Source organism: Lycium ferocissimum, unplaced genomic scaffold (assembly GCF_029784015.1).
Source record: "Lycium ferocissimum isolate CSIRO_LF1 unplaced genomic scaffold, AGI_CSIRO_Lferr_CH_V1 ctg4626, whole genome shotgun sequence".
Classification (NCBI taxonomy): Eukaryota; Viridiplantae; Streptophyta; class Magnoliopsida; order Solanales; family Solanaceae; genus Lycium; species Lycium ferocissimum.
Window position 1 is genome coordinate 90007 of NW_026725717.1, and position 21118 is coordinate 111124.

General features: G+C 36.6%; 5 protein-coding genes, 1 long non-coding RNA gene and 1 pseudogene across 6 annotated transcripts; 3 read left to right on the forward strand and 4 right to left on the reverse strand.

The window, feature by feature from the left end:
• Positions 1-39: 39 nt before the first annotated feature.
• On the reverse strand, positions 40-2302 carry LOC132044484 (cytochrome P450 716B1-like; annotated as a pseudogene).
• Positions 641-2857, forward strand: LOC132044485 (uncharacterized). Its single transcript, XR_009412195.1, has 2 exons — positions 641-781; positions 873-2857. It is a non-coding gene; the product is annotated as an uncharacterized LOC132044485 (long non-coding RNA).
• Positions 2858-3138: 281 nt separating this feature from the next.
• Positions 3139-6479, reverse strand: LOC132044483 (protein FATTY ACID EXPORT 5-like). The gene is made up of 3 exons (XM_059434976.1): positions 6153-6479; positions 4493-4580; positions 3139-3425 (listed from the first exon to the last, which is right to left on the reverse strand). Exons 1-3 carry the CDS (start codon positions 6349-6351, stop codon positions 3353-3355), a joined length of 360 nt encoding a protein of 119 aa, XP_059290959.1. The 5' UTR covers positions 6352-6479; the 3' UTR covers positions 3139-3352.
• An 80-nt stretch (positions 6480-6559) lies between these two features.
• On the forward strand, positions 6560-11753 carry LOC132044475 (uncharacterized). The gene is given in 4 exon segments (XM_059434968.1): positions 6560-7750; positions 8561-8719; positions 10771-11446; positions 11448-11753. Coding segments are annotated over 4 exon segments (1950 nt in total). The 5' UTR covers positions 6560-6710; the 3' UTR covers positions 11523-11753.
• On the reverse strand, positions 8271-10259 carry LOC132044480 (cytochrome P450 716B1-like). The gene is made up of 4 exons (XM_059434972.1): positions 9768-10259; positions 9006-9447; positions 8736-8923; positions 8271-8576 (listed from the first exon to the last, which is right to left on the reverse strand). Exons 1-4 carry the CDS (start codon positions 10257-10259, stop codon positions 8271-8273), a joined length of 1428 nt encoding a protein of 475 aa, XP_059290955.1.
• A 910-nt stretch (positions 11754-12663) lies between the features above and the next one.
• On the forward strand, positions 12664-15770 carry LOC132044482 (CRS2-associated factor 2, mitochondrial). Its single transcript, XM_059434974.1, has 5 exons — positions 12664-13356; positions 14341-14468; positions 14553-14778; positions 14902-15029; positions 15264-15770. Exons 1-5 carry the CDS (start codon positions 12735-12737, stop codon positions 15354-15356), a joined length of 1197 nt encoding a protein of 398 aa, XP_059290957.1. The 5' UTR covers positions 12664-12734; the 3' UTR covers positions 15357-15770.
• A 299-nt stretch (positions 15771-16069) lies between these two features.
• LOC132044481 (purple acid phosphatase 18-like) lies at positions 16070-19670 on the reverse strand. The gene is made up of 5 exons (XM_059434973.1): positions 19482-19670; positions 17349-18017; positions 16997-17185; positions 16830-16918; positions 16070-16449 (listed from the first exon to the last, which is right to left on the reverse strand). The coding sequence occupies exons 1-5, from the start codon at positions 19626-19628 to the stop codon at positions 16254-16256; spliced, it is 1290 nt and encodes a 429-aa protein (XP_059290956.1). The 5' UTR covers positions 19629-19670; the 3' UTR covers positions 16070-16253.
• Between the last annotated feature and the right edge of the window lie 1448 nt (positions 19671-21118).

The window sequence follows — 21118 nt, forward strand, 5'->3', positions numbered from 1 at the left end:
AACATGACCATGAAATTTTCCATCTTTCAATCCAATTTTTAGCCTTCAAGTTTCCAGAAAAAGTTGTAAAACTTTAAACCGTAAAGCCTAAATCTAGAAAAATATTCCTATTAAAAAAAAAAAAGAAGGAGATTTTTGCTTATGCTTGTTCAAAGTTTCAATTTTTCACATCCAATGCTTAGCCCTCAATTCTCGAATATAAAGTTCCAATAAATGTGGCTGGATAGTCCGACCTTAAAGCGTACATCTTTTAACATGAATACATAATAATATAGGGAGTATTCCCCTTAGGAGTCTTGAGGTTTACAAGCTCTGCTGCCTCTTGAAGAAGCATGTAGGATTAAATTTGTTGAATTAGAGAGGTTTCCTGGGAATTATTTGAACGGGAAGTCCTTGAGTTGGTGTTGGCGTTGGATCCCTGCTGAAGAAATCATCTGTACAGCATAGCTTCCATGTGAAATGTGTCACTAGGTAATGGATTGTAACCAAAGTTTCCATCTTTGCAAACTCATATCCAGGACATATACGGGCTCCCCCTCCGAATGGAACAAAGTTGTAAGGAGCCAAAGATGCTGGGGTCTCAAAGCGATCCGGATCAAATTTCTCTGGTTCTTGGAAAATGCTGCTATCCATGTGTGTTTTAGCCGTTACCCAGAATATCTATGTGCAGCCATTAAGCAGTGGTTAACTTCAGATTATGCCAATCAGAAAAATAACAGAGTTAAGAACGGAAGATCAAAGATGGGAATTTTGATCTTACTTGCCATCCTTTCGGAATGAGGTAGCCTCCGTGCTCGATGTCTTTTACAGTCTGCCTGAAGCCTCCGAAAATTGGAGGGAACATTCTCATTGTCTCCATTGCCACTCTCCAGGTGTATTTCATCTTGCCAAGGTCTTCCCAAATTAGGGACTCTCCAGGTGACTTGCTCTGTGCAATCTCTTCTTGCTCTGCATTCCCACAAGCTTATTTAGAAGAAACCCGAAAGGCAGAGCGAATCGAGTCTGAATGAAATTCAGATGGTTTCTTACCTTTAAGGACGGCTGCATAGACGTTTGGATTCTTTGCTAAAAGCTTACTATGAAAGTTATCAAGATGGATGAAGTGTCATGTCCAGCAATCATGATGAGCATGACATTATGAATGATTTCATTTTCAGATATGAGTTCTTGATTGTTCTCTCCACCGACGCTGAGCAAACAGGTGATGAGATCCTGGTGGGATGAAGCTAAGTTGTTGTTGAGCTCATGGCGTTTCTCGGAAATAAGTTGTTTCAGCATTTTCTGGACATCTTTGCTTGCCTGAAGGCTGCGATTGAAGCGCGTAAAAGGCAAGTTTATAGGGATTGACCATATTCCTTCTATCATCTGCTGGAAATGATGAACCATCTGGTCTCTTCGCGCTCCACGTTCAAGCCTGAAAAGGAGAGAGCAAATAATGTTGAAGGTGAGTGTCTTCATCAAAGGTAATACCTACCATCAACACCATACACAAAAGTTAGTTGTAAATGTCTAAGGTTGCATGCAGCACCCAAGAGTGTGGCCTAGTGGTCAATGAAGTGGGTGAGAACCATGAGGTCTAAGGTTCAAATCCCAACAGAGGCAGAAACACTAGGTGATCTCTTCCCACCTGTCCTAGCCTTGGTGGACAGAGTTACCTGGTACCTATTGCTGGTGAGAGGTGGCGTGTATCCGTGGCATGTATCCCATGAAATTAGTTGAGGTGCACGTAAGCTGGCCCGGACACCATGGTTATCCAAAAAAAAAGCATAAGATTGCATGCAAGAATAGTAGGGTGGTCCATGACAAACCTTAATTATTTGCTTGCCTTCCCATTAAGTCTCAAGGTGGATTCTGACTTCGTCGCCCATCTTTCTGACATAACGCTTCAGACTATCTGGCTTCAAGAATGATAGAAGGGCATCTCTAACCCGTTTATGACCTGCACCGTTGAGTTCCAAAAGGCAACGATCGCCCAGAATCATCTTGACTGACTGTGTCTGCTGGTTAGTGAGGACAGAGGCATCACTGGTAAATACAAACTTGTTAGCAGCCTGTCCATAAATGAATACAGTGGGTTTGCCAAAGAGGCTTAGTTTTGAGATAGGACCATATTTTTGGACTCTTTCCTCGAGCCATTTCTCTGCTGTGTTGGCTTTCATTGCTCTTAGCAAGCCAAGGCTTTGACCGATGATCGGAAATCCAAGGGAACCTGGTGGGACCCTCTTCGATGATCTTCTCCTCTCCGAACAAGGAGAAGGAATACCGGCAGTAGAAATAGGAAAATCATTAAGATAATGTTCATGATTGGGGTGAATAAGGAAAGAGCTTAGAGGTAGTAGGTTTTTATATAATCTTCTCGTGTTGTCGACTTCGTTGGTTACTGAAGAAGTATCTTAGCTCCATTATGGTATTCCTGAAACAAAAATATGCCCCATCTTGAGATACCAGAACATACTTTCCTATATGGCTGTGGATTGTGGTGTCTAACTGAACGACATGTCCAAAAAGAATGGTATTGGTAAACATAACTCTTGTGCTTGGTTTTCCACTAAAAACAAGTAGTGCAAAGTCCAAATCAATCATGTGATGAAAGTGGGGGTGATCTTTACTAAGTTGTGTGGCTGGAAGGACGTGCTTGTTTTACATGAACTATTCTTCTTATTATATGTTTTGCTGTATCTTTTGTATACTTGAGATGCCAATTATTAATGTGGCAGGGTGGCAACAAAATGAGAGCCTCGATTTCTGATGCAACTATTAAGCTATACTGTTGAAATTTAACCCTGGTATGTAGCTCCTTATGTGTAACACTACCCTTTTAAGCCATACGGCTTGAGATCCATATACAGTTCAAAACTTGTTGAGCTTCAGCAGAGCGAGTATACATAGCAAATCGGCAGAAGAAGATCTATTTAATCAATATGAATCAATAAGGTCGTTGATGATGAAGTCCATTGGAGCAAAGTGTCCGAACGATGATCCGATAATTGTTTTGCTGTGGCAACAAATGTGACTCATTTACTTGTGAGTTATAAAGTTACACACTTGAAACTTAACTCTAGTATTTAACTACTTAAGTGTAACAGTAGAATTTCTAGTAATACTGTTTGAGACCTATATATAGATTGGAGAACAATATAAGCCAGTAACAGCACCAGATGCTTGATGAAAATTTGTAAATGGTTACTAGTGATAAACAAACATCAAAATAAGAGTAGCTCCATCGAATTCTATAAAATTAAATACAATAATGTTACATTTCAGCCGGCTGTATGCATCAATGCATAAGAATTGACCTCTTCTCAGTACATACAGTATGGAATTGAAACCCCAAATAAACAATCAGATGGTATTACTCAGTCTTAGGTGGAAAATGGTTCCCTCCTGTGGCAATTTTGTACAGGTAAAATCCAGTCATGAGTGCACTGCAGAAACGACAGAAAGAAAAAGATGAATATAACAGATACAAAGACTTTTTCATAGTCGAGCTGCGCAAGCTGGCCTAGATATAACGATTATCAAGACAAAAAACAGAGCAAAAGACTCTTTAAATGATCAGTTTAGCATTGACAGATTCTCCAGATAAGAATGGCAAGCAAGATTCTTCTCTATCAACTATCAATAACAACCATTAACTCAATAAGAAACTATATAGTGCCCATTAAATTCTTGTGTAGCTTTCATTTTTTTTTAATATTTACACAAATTTCTATACATGCAAATCATTAGGTTTTGTGGGGCATAAGACAACTCGTCCTGCAAAGGCTAGACAGAAGGAATTGAGCTTCCACTCTTCTTTCACCTAATTTGCTTCATATTTACACAAATGATTAAATGAGAGATAGGGTCCCCACACAACTTTCACTCTGCATTATTCACCAAAAAAGAATAAAAAGGAACACAAGTGTAACTGCAGGTCTTGTGCATGTTACCTTAAAGCCTATGTTACTCAGACAATTCAAAAATGTCGACGGGCGTGTCAGATCCGACACGGGTGCAACAACATTTTTGGAGAGTCCACGCAACATAGCTTAAAGCTATAATAACAGCAGTACATGTTGACACAGATAGAAAAGTATAAGATAACTAGTGTGTATTCTCTATTAATACATGGAACAAACAACAGGACTGAAGTCAGTTCTGTTCTTCTTATAATATAGCAAGAGTCTGAAAAAAGCAGTAAAGATAAGCAAAATTTTCATCCACTCAACAAAATCATCCTGTCCCATAGTGCATGGGATGAACTTTTGAAGCAGTGAACTGTTATTTGTGTATTACGGTTAGACACGGAAACATTTTCTCACTATTATCTGCTTTAAACAAAATCTAACAACTTCTATAAAAATAAACATTTAGTTTGCTGCCAATGTAGTTCCAAATAAATTTGTCAGACCACACAAACCTAGTATACTTTAAAAGATAGACAAAATATAGCAACCGCGAAGCAAGTTGACTATAAAACCAGTATTGCATGCTTTTCATTTGCAGTTACCTGATACCAGCAACAACGCCAGCCGGCATTATTTTTGAAGTTTGCATGTACCGTTGTCCCATAACCCATGTTAACGTGGCTGCACAAGCTGTTTGGAACCAAATAAAGTGAGTGGAGATACAACACGCGTTTATAACAAATAAAGCAATCCATTGACAGAAACAAAAAAGATAAAATTTTGATTTTTCTTTTCTGAATCAGAAGGAAATCATGCTGCCCTCAAACATAACAAAAACTCAATACATTCTCTCTGCGTCTGCATTTCTCATCAAACTTTGAAGCAGCAGCAGATAAGCACCACATCAAGTAGGAAACTACAGAGTTCTGATCATTAGGAAAAAGCTAGATTTAAGGTCAAAATAGCTTATTATAGTCTTAAATGTACTCCCTGAAAAGCTTCAAACTTGATGAATGACTGTTATTTTTCAGTTAATGTTCACTGGGAAAATTGTATTTCTGAACATTAAGAATTGCACTTGACACAACTAACTGGTAGAGTCCAATAATATCAGAGGGATCCATTCAAAGGATTGCCGTGACTCTTTGGGGCTTTGAGCAATACTTCCAATCATTGTTGAAGGAGATGCTGAGAGGAAACGTGCATAATCATTTATCTTTGTTTTTGGTCTTGTTTATTTCATCATATAACGTGATATTTTTAAAGTTCTCTTTGATAACAGTTACTCCTCCTAGAGAAATAGGAATGGTCATATCCCACCCTCTATTGATAATAACAAAGAAACCAAGCACAAACAATGAACTTAGGGATCTGAAGAAACCACTTTCCCTATTCAACAGACAGGAAGGAATTATGTCTATCTGAGGCATCTAGGCATTCCATTATTTTTCATGCACTTAAAGCAACAAAAGTCTGCAATTTTCTAAGTTTGTTTGCACACTTTGTTTCCCCCACCAGTTCTCAATGGGATTGCATTTCACTATCAAACTAGGTGAAAGCAAGCCTACTTTGTTGCATTATATATAGCTAAACATTCTTACTCTTTTACATTATTCGCATTATATATAGCTAAACATTCTTACTCTTTTACATTATTCTTCCTCAAATTCTCGTCAACAAATTGCAATCTAGATCAGGTGTTCGGAGAACACCAGCCTGAGTTCCCGTATTCACTTTCCTAAAATAGACTTGTCAACCACAGGAACTTCATATTTTGCAGCAATTTCCAACTAAACTTCTTTGAAACAAACAAGCAGATACTGGAAAGGTCAATGAAGCCTAAGGAAACCTAATCACAATTAGATGCTAAACTATGAGACCTTCCTGAGACCTTCCTACAACAGTTTCCAGATAAGAACAAACAGTTCATAGTAAGTTTTAGATGCAAACAAAAGAGTCATTATTACTATTATTATTATTATGAAACAAAGAGACAAACACACAAGAAGAAAGGACACCAGGGTTGCATCTCATTTATGTTCAGGAGAGGCAGTCAATTTCTTATTCTTGAAGAGGAATAATACTAAATCAGAACTAGTCTTAATACCCTTCAGATCCGTAGAACAATAAGCATAAACGAGAGGCCATACACTATGGAGAACTGTTATTCAATACTATGTCAGCACAATATAATAGAAAAGACCCAACATTGACCAACATGAAATGCAGTTTTATTTAAGGAAATGAAAAAAAGGGTAATACCAGTTTCAAGAATCAAGGCAAAGTAAGAATTTTTGCGCTTATGGAATGCTTGCAGGCTCAAGTAACCAGCTAAGATGAGAGCAAATCCAGTACCCACACCTCCAGCCAGTGAAGCTGTGCTTCCTTTACTAGCATATCCAATAACACCACCACACAATAAAATTAACCCATAAGGGATCGTGAAGCAAAAATCATGCATCTTTTAACCAGCAAGATTTGATTTTTTTGCAAATTTAGCCAAGATTTCAGTAGATCAAGCAAAGACAAAGACTTTCCCAAGTTTCAAACTTTAGATTTGGCCATGTGGGCTCAATGGAATATAAAACTTGTCCCTTCTTTTTTGTCTTAAATGACCTCAATATTTGTTCTTGAATGTACTTACAACATTAAGTACAAGAGGGTAATATAGTCAATGTACTAGCTATAACTCCAGAGTGCTTGTGTGCACCACGCTCTACATCTTATTTCTTCATCTGTTTCTTCTTTTTCTTCCGTAATTTTCCGGGTCGGGTCACTTCTGACCCGTTTCCTTTTCGACCATACCCGAATTCTTTCTCCATGCAAGTGCAATTCAGAACTCGGGTCGTTTCATTTTCAGGAGTTAACCATTTACTTGCCCGAAAACACCCCTTACCTGTTCAAGTTCAAGATTTGTCTCAAACCCTAAAAATGGTGACTGAATCGGGTCATTCAAAAAGATCCATGTGCCTATCATGCTCAAAACCGACCCGTTTTTGTCTCTGCACTAGATTGAAGACCCCATGTCTTGAAAACTCTGTGAGGGTAACAATTCTTCAACACAGTTTAGAAAAAAATCACCCTTTAAATTCAACAAGAATTGCTTGTATAGGCCTGAAAAATTTGTGTGTAATTTCAGTATCTGATGTTAATTATGAAGCTAAGTTTATCATACATTTGCTCAACTCAAATCTTGAAATGAGTTCTCAAAATTTGGATGAAAATAGTAGCATAAACATTAAAGATTCCAACTTTGATAGTAATTCTGCTGTTTCTCTATATAAAGACTCCAACTTTGATAGTAACTCTGCTGTTTCTTTTACCATAGAGAAGTATGGTACAATTTGTTCCTTTCAAAATCAAGATTTCAGTAATTTGTTTGGCTCCAGTGCTTCTATTGATGATATTCGAAAAGGGTTTTTAGTAAAAAAGTTACAGAGAAAGCCATTGGATCAAGAATTGAAGGAATTTGAAATTACAGTTTCTCCAGGATCAGTGCTGTTATTTCCAAGTGAGAATTCAATTGGCATGGAAGAGATAGATTTTGAAGTGAAGAATTTGATTGTACTTGATGGTACATGGGCAAAAGCAAAGAGAATGTATAATGAGAATCCTTGGTTGAAGATGTTGCCACATGTGAAGTTGGATGTAGAGAAGCTAAGTTTGTATAGTGAAGTGAGGTGTCAACCTAAAGCTGGATATTTGTCTACCATTGAGAGTATTGTATATGCTTTGAAGGGTGTTGGTGAAGAAGATTGTGAGGGATTGGATAATTTGTTGGATGTGTTTGAGTCCATGGTTGGAGATCAGAGGAGATGCAAAGATGAGGGATTGAAGCAAAGAGTCTCCAATTGTGACTAGAATTTAAATGGATGTTCTTAAATTCACTGAACTTTGTTTCGATTACTAGTTGAGATTATCCAAGCCTGTTTTCAGATGAGCATGCTAGTACTAGGATTGTTAAATTTATGTTGTATTTTGTACCAGTGTACTCTTATGATTCTTGTTGCTTTTGTAGCAGCTAGCAGCTAATGGTCTTTAGTGTGTTAATGAACACTCTTTATTAGTGCTGTGATAATTCAGACAACAAGAACTGTAAGAAAAGGAAAAACAAGTTTAAGACTAGTCAGGCCTTTATTTTTGAATTTAAAGTTCCAATAAGCGTGGCTGGATAGTCAGGCCTTACAGTTTACATATTTTAACATGAATACACCATAATATAGTAGTACTTGCCTTCGGAATCACAAATTTGATGTCAATCCCAGTCTAGGCAGGAAATTTTTACTATCCTTTTAACAGCAATATATCAAAATATGGAGTCTTGAGGTTTACAAAACTCTGCTACCTCTTGGAGAAGCATGTAGGATCAAATTTGTTGAATTAGAGAGGTTTCCTGGGAATTATTTGAGCAGGAAGTCCTTGAGTTGGTGTTGGCATTGGGTCCCTGCTGAAGAAATCATCTGTACAGCATAGCTTCCATGTGAAATGTGTTACTAGGTAATGGATTGTGACCAAAGTTTCAATCTTTGCTAACTCGTATCCAGGACATATACGGGCTCCCCCTCCAAATGGAACAAAGTTGTAAGGAGGCAAGGATCCTGGCTTCTCAAAACGTGCTGGATCAAATTTCTCTGGTTCTTGGAAAATGCTGCTATCCATGTGTGTTTTAGCCGTTACCCAGAATATCTATTTGCAGCCATTAAGCAGTGGTTAAATTTGGATTATGCCAATCAGAAAAAACAGATTACTTTCAAAAATAACAAGTTGAAGAATGGAAGATCAAAGATGGGTTTCCTTAATCAGGTTGAAGAATGGAAGATCAAAGATGGGTTTTCTTAATCTTACTTTCCATCCTTTCGGGATGAGGTAGCCTCCATACTCAATGTCTTTTACAGTCTGCCTGAAGCCTCCGAATACGGGAGGGAATATTCTCATTGTCTCCATTGCCACTCTCCAGGTGTACTTCATCTTGCTAAGGTCTTCCCAAGTTAAAGACTCCCCAGGTGATTTGCTATGTGCAATCTCTTCTTGTTCTGTGTTCCCACAAGCTATTTAGAAGAAACCCGAAAGATAGAGAGTGACTCGAGTCTGAATGAATTTTGGAGGGGTTCTTACCTTCAAGGACAGCTGCATGGATGTCTGGATTCTTTGCTAAAAGTCTTACTATGAAGGTCATCAAGATGGATGAAGTGTCATGTCCGGCAACCAAGATGAGCATGACATTGTGAATGATTTCATTTTCAGATACTAGTTCATGGTTATTCTCTCCACGGATGCTGAGCAAGCAGGTAATGAGGTCCTGGTGGGATGAAGCTAAGTTGTTCTCAAGCTCGTATCGTTTCTCCGAAATAAGTTGTTTCAGCATCTTCTGGACATCTTTGCTTGCCTTGAGGCTGCGGTTGAAGCGCGTAAAAGGCAAGTTTACAGGGATTGACCACATCCCTTCTATCATCTGCTGGAAATATTGAACCATTTGGTCTCTTCGAGCTCCACGTTCAAGCCCGAAAAGGAGAGAGCAAATAATGTTGAAGGTGAGTGTCTTCATCAAAGGTAATACCTATCATCAACACCATACACAAAAGTTAGTTGTACATGTCTAAGATTGCATGCAAGAATAGTAGGGGGGTCCACCCAAGGGTGTAGCCTAGTGGTCAATGAAGTGGGAGGAGAACCATGAGGTCTCGGGTTCAAATCCAGCGGAGACAAACACTAGGTAATTTCTTCCCATCTATCCTAGCTTTGGTAGACAGAGTTTACCTGGTACCTGGTTTTGGTGGGAGGTAGCAGATATCCTATGGAATTAGTCGAGGTGCGTGCAAGCTTCCCTGGACACCACGGTTATCAAAAAAATAAATAGTAGGGAGGTCCATGACAGACCTTAATTATTTGTTTGCCTTTCCAATAAGTCTCAAGGTGGATTCTGACTTCGTCTCCCATCTTTCCAACATAACGCTTCAGAACATCTGGCTTCAAGAATGACACGAGAGCATCTCTAACCCGTTTGTGATCTTCACCATTGAGTTCCAAAAGGCAACGGTCGCCCAGAATCATCTTGACTGATTGCGTCTGCTGGTTAGTGAGGACAGAGGCATCACTGGTAAATACAAACTTGTTTGCGGCCTGTCCATAAATGAATACAGTGGGTTTGCCAAAGAGGCTTAGCTTTGAGATAGGACCATACTTTTGGACTCTTTCTTCAAGCCATTTCTCTGCTGTGTTGGCTCTCATTGCCCTCAGTAAACCAAGGCTTTGACCGATGATTGGAAATCCAAGGGAACCCGGTGGTACACTTTTGGATGGTCTTCTCCTCCGAACAAGAAGGAGGATTATCGGGAGTAGAAATACGGAAATAGTTACGATTATGTTCATGATTGAGGTACAAAGGTAATGTGTTTAGAAGTAGAAGGATTTTATATAATCTTCTTGTGTTGTCTACTTTGTTGGTTTCTGGAGAAGTATCAACTCCATTAGTAGTGGCGGAGCCACACTATGCCGAGGGTGTTCATCCGAACCCCCTCGGCGGAAAAAAACACTGTTTTTACAAGGTTAAAATTATTTTTTATGTATATATAGTAGATGTTGAACCCCCTTAGGCTTCTTCGTATGTTTACTTTTTTATATTTTGAACCCCCTCGACGGAAATCCTGGCTTCGCCACTGTCCATTAGGGTATCCTGTAACAAAAATATGCCACTTCTAGAGATGCCAAACTATACTTTCCAGTGATTTTGGATTATAGTATCTAACTGGACCAACATGGCCAAAAAGAATAGTGTTGGTAAACATAACTGTTGTGCTTTGTTTTGTATTAAAGAAAAAACAAGTAGTCCAATGTCCAAATCAATCATGTGGTGATCTTTACTAAGTTGCTTGGCTGGAAGGAACTGCTTGTTTTTGTGTGTAATTTCAGTATCTGATGTTAATTATGAAGCTAAGTTTATCATACATTTGCTCAACTCAAATCTTGAAATGAGTTCTCAAAATTTGGATGAAAATAGTAGCATAAACATTAAAGATTCCAACTTTGATAGTAATTCTGCTGTTTCTCTATATAAAGACTCCAACTTTGATAGTAACTCTGCTGTTTCTTTTACCATAGAGAAGTATGGTGCAATTTGTTCCTTTCAAAATCAAGATTTCAGTAAGTTGTTTGGCTCTAGTGCTTCTATTGATGATATTCGAAAAGGGTTTTTAGTAAAAAAGTTACAGAGAAAGCCATTGGATCAAGAATTGAAGGAGTTTGAAATTACAGTTTCTCCAGGATCAGTGCTGTTATTTCCAAGTGAGAATTCAATTGAAATGGAAGAGATAGATTTTGAAGTGAAGAATTTGATTGTACTTGATGGTACATGGGCAAAAGCAAAGAGAATGTATAATGAGAATCCTTGGTTGAAGATGTTGCCACATGTGAAGTTGGATGTAGAGAAGCTAAGTTTGTATAGTGAAGTGAGGTGTCAACCTAAAGCTGGATATTTGTCCACCATTGAGAGTATTGTATATGCTTTGAAGGGTGTTGGTGAAGAAGATTGTGAGGGATTGGATAATTTGTTGGATGTGTTTTGAGTCCATGGTTGGAGATCAGAGGAGATGTAAAGATGAGAGATTGAAGCAAAATGTCTCCAATTGTGACTAGAATTTAAATGGATGTTCTTAAATTCACTGAACTTTGTTTGGATTACTAGTTGAGATTATCCGAGCCTCTTTTCAGATGAGCATGCTGGTACTAGGATTGTTAAATTTGTGTTGTATTTTGTACTAGTGTACTTTTATGATTCTTGTTGCTTTGTAGCAGCTAGCAGTTAATAGTCTTTAGTGTGTTAATGAACACTCTTTATTAGTGCTGTGATAATTCAGACAACAAGAACTGTAAGAAAAGGAAAAACAAGTTTAAGACTAGGAAATTCAAATGAGTGAGCAGAAACTATTCAAATTAAAAGAACTAGGAAGTCCCAAAAAAATAGTGGTTTTAAACTTCATTTTTACAAAATCAATCAATGTCATAATACAAACCACTTAAGAAGATGCTAGAAGTTTTGCTGTAATTGAGACTCAGACTCAAGAGTAGTTCCCATTGGTTGTGAGTTTTGTCTGGTTTGCTAATCAGTGTATTATTTTATTTGAGAAGTAATTTCTCTTCAAAAACTTGTTTAAGAAAATACTCATAAAATTTCTGAAACAACAATTATCAAATACTCTGTTACTTTATAAAAACATTTCAAAAAATTGTACAAAGATTAAAGATACTGTACAAAGAGGCGATAGGTTAACAGAAGCAAATATGTAAAAAGAAAGGAAAAACAATGCATTTGAAGATAATAGATGATCCTTGTTAATTTATACACTATTCGAAAAGAGTTTTAAATACGCTTTTAAACTATTCAAAATTGAGTAGATATGCTCTTCATCGATAATTTCGCTCACAAATAAGGTGCATGTATGTCCTTAATTTAACTAGAGCTCCTAATTAACCAAGGTAGATGATTAATAAGTTGAATCAAGGCTGTGGTGGGAAAAGAGCAAATATGCCCATTTTCACTCTTCTTCTTGTTTGTCTGAAACTATGACTGACTTATATATCAACCAGATACTTGCCCTCATTCATGAAAGAAAAATTTATGAGGCAATGTGTAGGTGTGTTGCTAGATAACAAATATAAGACATATGATTCAAATATTATGAAGTTATTTTAAAGGCATTTTCAACCCTTTTTCCGTTTTAATTAATGCATTTGACTAAGAGAAAATAACTTTAGCTAGGACTTATTCGTAATTAAAATGAACTTGTCCAGTTGTCCCCAAGTTTTATTCTTCACGGAGCTTCACATACACACTAGTATTAGTGGAGAATGATGAAGCTACTTCCATGGCATCGTATAACCAGTCAAGCTAATAGTACCCTCTTTTTCAAAATCCCCAATATATCCTCCTTATCATTCTTCACCATTTCCCATTTCCAGTTCCACTCTCAAACAGATCAAGAAGATATCTTCGACCCACCTTTTTCCCCAACCTTAAAACCCCATAATAAACCCAATCAAAGAAACAAAGTGAATGATGTATCCAATGAATATTCTGAAAAAGCTTCCAGCTTTACTATTAACTCTGACTTGCCCTTAAAACCCCATAAACCCAATATAAACAAAAAAGGAGAAAATCAAGATTGTGAAAAAGCTTCAAACTTTACTGTTAACTCAGATTTGCCCTTTGATTTTCGCTATTCTTACTCTGAGACTAATCCAGCAGTTAAGCCAATTGGTTTCCGTGAACCGCCCCGGTTTTCTCCGTTTGGGCCGGGTCGGGTTGATAGAAAATGGACCGGAACTTCAGCTCCATGTTTACAGCCTGTGGATTTGGAGAAAGTGGCTGAGGACAGATGGCGGGTTCTCGGAGAACCGCTTTCAAAGGAGGAAATTGCGGAGATGGTGGAGAAGTATCGGCATAATGATTGTTCTAGACAAATGAATTTGGGTAATTTACAATAAGGTTCATTTATTTGTTTTTGAGTTACTGTTTGTGTATGGCTATTGTAATGAAATGGATGAAATTAGAGTAGAATGGACATAAGAAGGTTCATTTAGCTGCAAAACTTGTTTGGATTGAGGAGTACTGTGATATTGAGATTAATATTTGAGTAGTTATTATAGAGTTGTAATTTTAGAAAGTGTATATAGTGATAATGATGATTGTTATTATAGGTAGAAAACTGTTATAGAGAGGTAATTTTACAAAAGATTGTACCGTGATAATGATGATTGTTCCTGATTAAAAAAAAAAAAGTGATAATGAAAGTTGTTATAGAGGGTTAATTTTGTAGAGGAGTAATTTTACAAAGAGTGTACCTTGATAATGATGATTGTTGTTGTTATTGGTAAAAAACTGTTATGGTGGGGTAATTTTGGAAAGAGTGTATTGTCATAATGGTGAAAACTTGTTGTAGTTATAGTAGAAGTGTTGTTATAGCTAAAGAAAATTTGGTTGTTATAGTGAAGTGTTGTTATAGAGAAGTCTGACTGTATAATGAATAATGCCACCATTTTGTGATAAATTATGTCATTGTCTTTGCTAAGTGTAACAGAGTCATTTGTGTTTGCATTCTGAATATTATTATTTTTATTTTTCTTGTATATATGATCTCTACCTTAGCTGAGATAAATGGGAAAGTAAGTTGACGGCCAACATAAAGATAGTGAAATTGTTATTATGGATCCTCTGAATATCAAACAACAAAGTGGAAAGAATCCAAAGGATTTATATTGGGGTAGTTTAGGTTTGAGGCTAGTTGAGCTAAGTAGATATTCTTGCACACGTTAGATTCTGCTTCATGGATGATTGATATTTGTATTTGTAGATATAAATTTGCGTCCTCATTTACATCTTGGTATAATGACCACTGCATTGAATTCAATGTGATCCATAGCTTTCTATGATTATCATAGTATTATTGTGTGTTAGGGCGGGGTGGAGTTACTCACAATATGCTGGAGGACATCCATAACTATTGGAAGAGGGCTGAAGCTGTAAGGATTAAGTGCTTGGGGGTGCCAACTCTCGACATGGATAATGTGTGCTCCCATCTCGAGGTTTGTGATCTAAATGCCAATTTCAACTCAAAATTTTGGACGTTGATTCCTTTAACCTTTTACAAATAAACAGTGAAATTGTAGGACAAATCAGGTGGAAAAGTTATCTATCGCCATATTAATATCTTACTCTTATATCGTGGTCGAAACTATGATCCCAAAACTAGACCTACTATTCCTGTGATGCTGTGGAAGCCTTTGGCTCCAATATATCCAAAGCTTGTGAAGAATGTTGCTGATGGCCTGACATTTGAAGAAACAAAGGCAATGAGGAACAAAGGGCTCAATGCTCCTCCTTTAACGAAACTCAGTGAGTAATTAACTTGTATATTGTGACACCAAGTTGAAACTCCTGATTTCTCCTCTTTATTATTAGAAACATGTTAAAAGATTGCCTTTCGTAATTGTTGATTGTTACCTGTTGCTCCTCTAGGCAGGAATGGGGTGTATGTGAATGTGGTGGACAAAGTTAGAGCAGCATTTGAAACAGAAGAAGTCGTTAGATTAGATTGTACCCATGTGGGAACAAGTGACTGCAAAAGAATCGGTGTTAAATTACGGGTATGACTCATATATCTTGCATCAGCTTTCAACTCTTTCTAGGTGTAAATCAATATATCCTTGTGATGTTTAAACAAAAATTGTATACCCCTTCAACTTTACCTGTTTCCCAATTCGGTCCTATTCGGTCTTGAGAAGTGAAGCTTCTTATTTCAGAATTCAGAAATTGTCAGTTTACCTCGACATTTTGTCCACAACGACTGAAAGTTTTATTTTGCTCTTTATTAATTTCAGGATCTGGTACCATGTGTTCCTATCTTGTTCAAAGATGAGCAGATTATTCTCTGGAGAGGCAAAAAAGATGAAGAACAGAACTCCGGCTCCTGAATGGAACTTAAGCTCAAGGATGTGTTTTGAAATTTCGAGCTTCCATCTCAGAGCAAGGCATTCACAATCTTCATTTGGCAAATGAATCTGGCGAGGGTTCTTGATTGTTGCTTGAAAGTTTCTGCTATTGATAGGTTTTTCAACTTGTGCTGAATTAGGCAGCTCAGATAGGTTTCTCAACTTGTGCTAAATTAGGCAGCTCAGATCACACCTTACTCGCAGATGCCAAAGAAATGCAAGTAGGGACTAGTGGTTGCTACTAATGAAATAGCAGTCCTCTTTCAACAGGGAAAAATTAGTGAAATCCTGTGGTTGATAGATTGCTACTCTAGTTACATGTACCTTCACACTAAAGCTTCTGAATGAGATGTTTTCTACAGAGTAATTTAATGAAAGAAACAATTCTGATTGAAACTATTCTTTATTGCCTATGGCATGGTATTAGACGTAGATGGGCAACGAGCCACATTACTCTTTATCGATTATTCAATGTTCATTTTTTCTTTCTGGTCTGTACTATTATCTTCAACTGCTTCTTTATCATCAAATGATGTTTAAATATAACAAATGCAAAAATATTAATGTATGTAGTTTGGCTAGCTTTTCCAAATTTGGCTTAATGCAAAAATATTTTGCTGATGTATAATTCACACAAGGATAATGGCTATTAATTCACGAGTGACAGAACTAATATTGGTAAAGTACAAGGGTAATTGAAGGTAAGTACTAAATAATAATCCTGTAAAGAAATAAAATTTACGAGGTACGTTACATTTAGAGACAAAAACTAGGGAACTAATGGTCCTTTCTGTACCTTAATATATCTCCTAAATCAAGTTTATGATACGAGTAAGTAGTTGGTTTCTGTTTCAAAGAGAGCTTTAAGGATCCACAGGATTAGTTCGGGACTCCAATGCTCCTGCATCCTGAACCAATCAATGAGGTAACCGAAACCTGATCAGACCTCACTTGTTCATCATCATCATTTCTATGCCAACTCCAGGAGGCATGAGTTGAATTAATAATCGCAAGTTCACCATGGCCAAAGCTTGCTTCACGGAATACGGACCATTCTGGCTGGGGTAGGGTGTACCTGTCAATAATTTGCCAAGACATGTAAGTTCACTGTCATGATAACTTCCACTCTACTTATAAATAAAAGTGGCACCTAAAACTTCTAAAACCCAAATTTGTAACTGGGCGGCAGGGGTTGACCGGAGGGCTGTGCATGATTAAGTTTCCAGAACAGTTAGAAGAGAGAAATTCTGATTCACAAAGCCAGAGAGAAGTACTTGGTGAAGAAGTTGTCTTCTATTGTCAAAGTTGTTCAACTATGATGGGAAACAGAAGATATTTCAACTCAGAAACAGAACACAGACACCATTAATGATCTAAACTAGTTCTTGCTGCCATTGTCATTTTAAGGATCCTGTGCTCAACATGGCAAGAAAAAATACTACAAGGAACACTTACTTGCGCGCTAAACCTTCTTTATTTCCTCCATCACCAATTGTTATGTGGACAGCACCACAAGGATCAGGTTTACCATTATAAACTCGTTTCTGTTTTAAAAGAAGAAAATAAATTCCATTATCCATCCAATTATCAAGAATAACAAGCAAATTTTTTTTTTGACATACCGTGCGCTCATAAGCATGAACATGCCCAGCAAACACTATATCTGCACCGGCTGCATACAGCAGAGGCTCCATAGATGTCATCATGTCATCAGCTTCACCTTGATGGGCTTCATTACTATTATACCATGGCACATGGAATAACACAACCAACCAAGGAGTCTTTTTACGATCCACTTTTAGAAGATCAGCCTAAAATTGAAATTCCAATGAATGCATTAATATTAGCAAAACAACTAACGGACAAAAGCAGAAGTGTCATATTATTCCTTACACTGTGACTCTACTTTTATATCAGAACACTCTTCAAAACGAGAATATTTACAATTCAGGAATAAGAGAGAGCTCAGCTAACCTTCAGCCATCTATATTGATCAGAGTACTCATCATAGTCGGTATATGAACCAAGCATGATTGTGTGAACCGCTGCAACATCAAATGAATAGTAGAGATTTGAAGTAGATCCACTCTCCTCAAATGGCATCTTCCACCTGGAGTTGTAAGATATAAATTTGTCCACAATGAGTGGTATGTTTTCTTTTTCATGATTCCCTTGAGTCACCATCCATGGTCTCGCACTAGCCAGTGGCTGAACCAGTTGACCAAATGTGTCCCACCTATGCTGAATATAATCAGCATAAGAAAGGTCACCAGGGAGCAAATGAACATCATATTTACATTGGTCTATATGGTCTAAAGTGGACTTTGTCCATCCAGTCTGGCCCAAATCTCCTGCCACAGCAAAAGTAACTGGAAACTTAGATGGAGGAGTTTTGAGCTGGAACTCCGAACCTTCTCCACCACATCTGTAGAAGTACACTGTGTCGTCTTGCAATGGTCCAATCACAGTATGGTGTATTATTCCGGAACTATATAACAGGTAACTGTACTTGGTACTTTCTCCTTCAGCTTTACTACTGTATTCTCCAGTGGATGTTCCATATTCAACAATTGAAGGAGAAGATTTATCAGCTGTGACCCATGATACCCTTATGCGTTTGTCCCCAGCTAATGAGATGTGAACCTGCAATGAGAAGAGACAACAGCAAACACGTAACTTAAGGAAGAGATAACTGTAAGCCCAATTTGGTATGACATAAAATGTTTCCTTTTTCTATGCTTGATTGGTTGCAAAAGTTCTGTTTGAGCTCTGAATCAAGAAACTGAAGAGGGAAAGAGAAGTCAGTCGAAATGAAAACGAATTTAAGAAATTTTAATTCTTCTATTTTGTTGGCATGTGCTAAGAAAAATACAAGCTTGACACCACCCTTCATGTCAACCCGTCCCTCACCTTCTTTATTATTGCTTTCCACTAACATGATGACCATGGAAACATTTTGCATCCATCTAAACAGGGCCTAACACCAACTTGAACAAAGAAAAGAAAACGAAAGCCCAAGAAAAAAGAGCTTTGGAGCATATGAGCTTTATTAATGCTAACTTAACTAAATTGCACATTGATGTCATACTAAGCAACATGTAGAAAATCAAATACTAAGCAACATGTAGGAAATCAAAACTACTTCTTTCTATGAAGTATGAAATACAGACACCATCAAAATTGGTAACTTCAGGAGCTCAAAGACAGTTGAGTCTTTGGCCTAACACAATGCGACATAAAACAAGGAGTTTCAATCCGTGAGGAATAACCAATTATTAGCAAAGCATTGAACATATACTAAAAGCCTCAACAGATCAAAAGAAAACTAAGCACCCTTAATTTCATATCATATTGTAACTAAGAGATAAGTGGAACTCCTAGACTCAGCTGAACAACAGTATCGGGGTAAAATCCGTACTCAAGTCGCAATAACTTTGATCAAATTCACTAGAAATTAACACCAAATGATACAAACCTAAAGACATAGGGGGATCTACATGTTGCAGCTGTATTTTTTTTTTTTTTTTATTTTTTTTTTTTGTTTCCTCAAATTATACATTATATCTTTTAGTATGTCCACACTCGTTCTCATACAAACCACTACTGCTCTCTTCCTCCCTTGGTCCCAATTTATGTGACACCTTTTTCTTAACTAAATTAGATTAGATCAACTCAATATTTCAAAAAATAATACTAAAAGTAGTACAAATTGCAACTTTCTCATGTCAATTTGATAAAAAGGCACTCCCTATGTCCCAATTTATGTGATAAAGTTCGGATTTTGGGAATCAAACAAGAAAATCTTTGACCGCTATTTATTTGTATGTCCTTTCAGTATTTTAAATTGTTAATTATTATGATTTTTATAATACTTTTTATATAAATTATTTTTCAGAAAAACTTAAAAAGATTGAATTGAATGTCCAAATTCTAAGGCCAAAATAAAGAAGTTTAAGTCTCGAGAGTACTACATTTTAAAATGTTGATAAAAGATTAGTCAAATTAACGTGAAGCCAAACATGACAACTAATTTGATACGGTGAGAGTAGTTACTAATGTACTGACTGGATCCACATTAGTGGAAAGTAATACTATTCGAATGCTTACCTGCTGAGGTTGCGAAGAAGGCTTTGGATCCCACGGCAAACGAAAAGCTTTACGCGCTGGAGGTCTCACGTATTCTACTTCTCCACCACTTACTGCTACGCCCATCAACAAAACTAGTATTATTATCTTCAAGTTGAGTTCTTCCATTATTTGATTTTGGATGAAGCTGCTTTTTCAAAATTGGCAAGTTGGACTATCTGGGCGATTTTACGTAATAATTTTGTATTCACGTGAACCGTCTCCAAGTAAAACTATACTATATTTTATATATATTTTTTTAAAATTGATATAATATTAACTGTTGAACACGAAAAGCGCTTAAATCATTTTTGATTAAAGGTTGAGTTATTTACCTGCACATCATGTAAGGATCAATTATATATATATTTTTTTTTAAGTGGTGAACTCATATTCTAAAAATATTAGATTCGTCTCTCACTCCCCAAATCATTGCTCTTTTCTTCTTTTCTTTTTTGCTTTTGCCACTCCCACAATCACCGTCCCTTTTTGTTTGCTTCACACCGACAATAACCACCCCATTATCTCCCGCTTTTTCCTTTTTTGCTTTCACACTCCCTTTTCTTTTTCCCAATTTACTCTCGTTAATTTGTTTTAAAAAATATATACTCTTTCGTACCAAAATAAGTGTCGTCTTTTCATTTCAACTTATTAAGAAATGGGAAAAGGTGCAAATATATCCGTCATTACAAAAGTGGTGTATATATACCCCGTCGTTACACAAATAATGCAAATATATCATTTTCGCTAATAGAATTTAAGAAAAAAAATCATTTAGGTATTTTTTAATTAAAAAATGCTACGTCACTTTAAGAAAAAGTCTATCTATTTTTCTAAAGCCACATGGTAATTTCTTTTCTGGTGTGTCGGGTCTAGTTCGTTTAAAAAAATATCTCCGTGACTTTAAAAATAAGTTTACCCAATTTTTTAAACGAATCAGACCTAATTTAAAAAAAATTACTATGTATCTTTAGAAAAGCATGTCTACTAGAAAAAATGAGTAAACTTTTTTAAAAGTCACATGGCATTTTTTAAATTAATAATTAACCTAAATAGTTTTTAAAAAAAAATCCGTTAGCGAAAAGGGTATATTTGCATCATTTTGTAACGACAAGGATATATGTACACCACTTTTATAACGAGGGTATATCGCAAAGTTGAGGGGTATATTTGCACCTTTTCCCTTAAGAAATTGATAAATATAATATTTCGTTTACTAAATTACTCATATTTATTAGATATTTCTTGAGAATTAAACACTATTAAGAACAAGTAATTTTTTAATGTAAGTGTATAGTTGAAAACAATTTGTCTTGGATCTTAAAAGCTACTATATTTTGAGACAATTTTTTTTTTTGTTAAAACGACACTTATTTTTGGACGTGGAGAGTGACATATTTTTATACTTACGGAGTATAAATTAGAAAACTAAGTATTAAGAAAGTACACGAAAATAAGATTTAAGTGGATTTGTATCTTGCATATAGTCAAATGAATTTGCACCGAAAAGATAACCTTCGTTCAATTTGGTGCCTTTTTCCTGTTTGAGGTTTGAATTTTTGGATTTGTACATTTGCTGGACTTCCTTTTTCTCATTTGGGCAATGATTTTCTAATGTC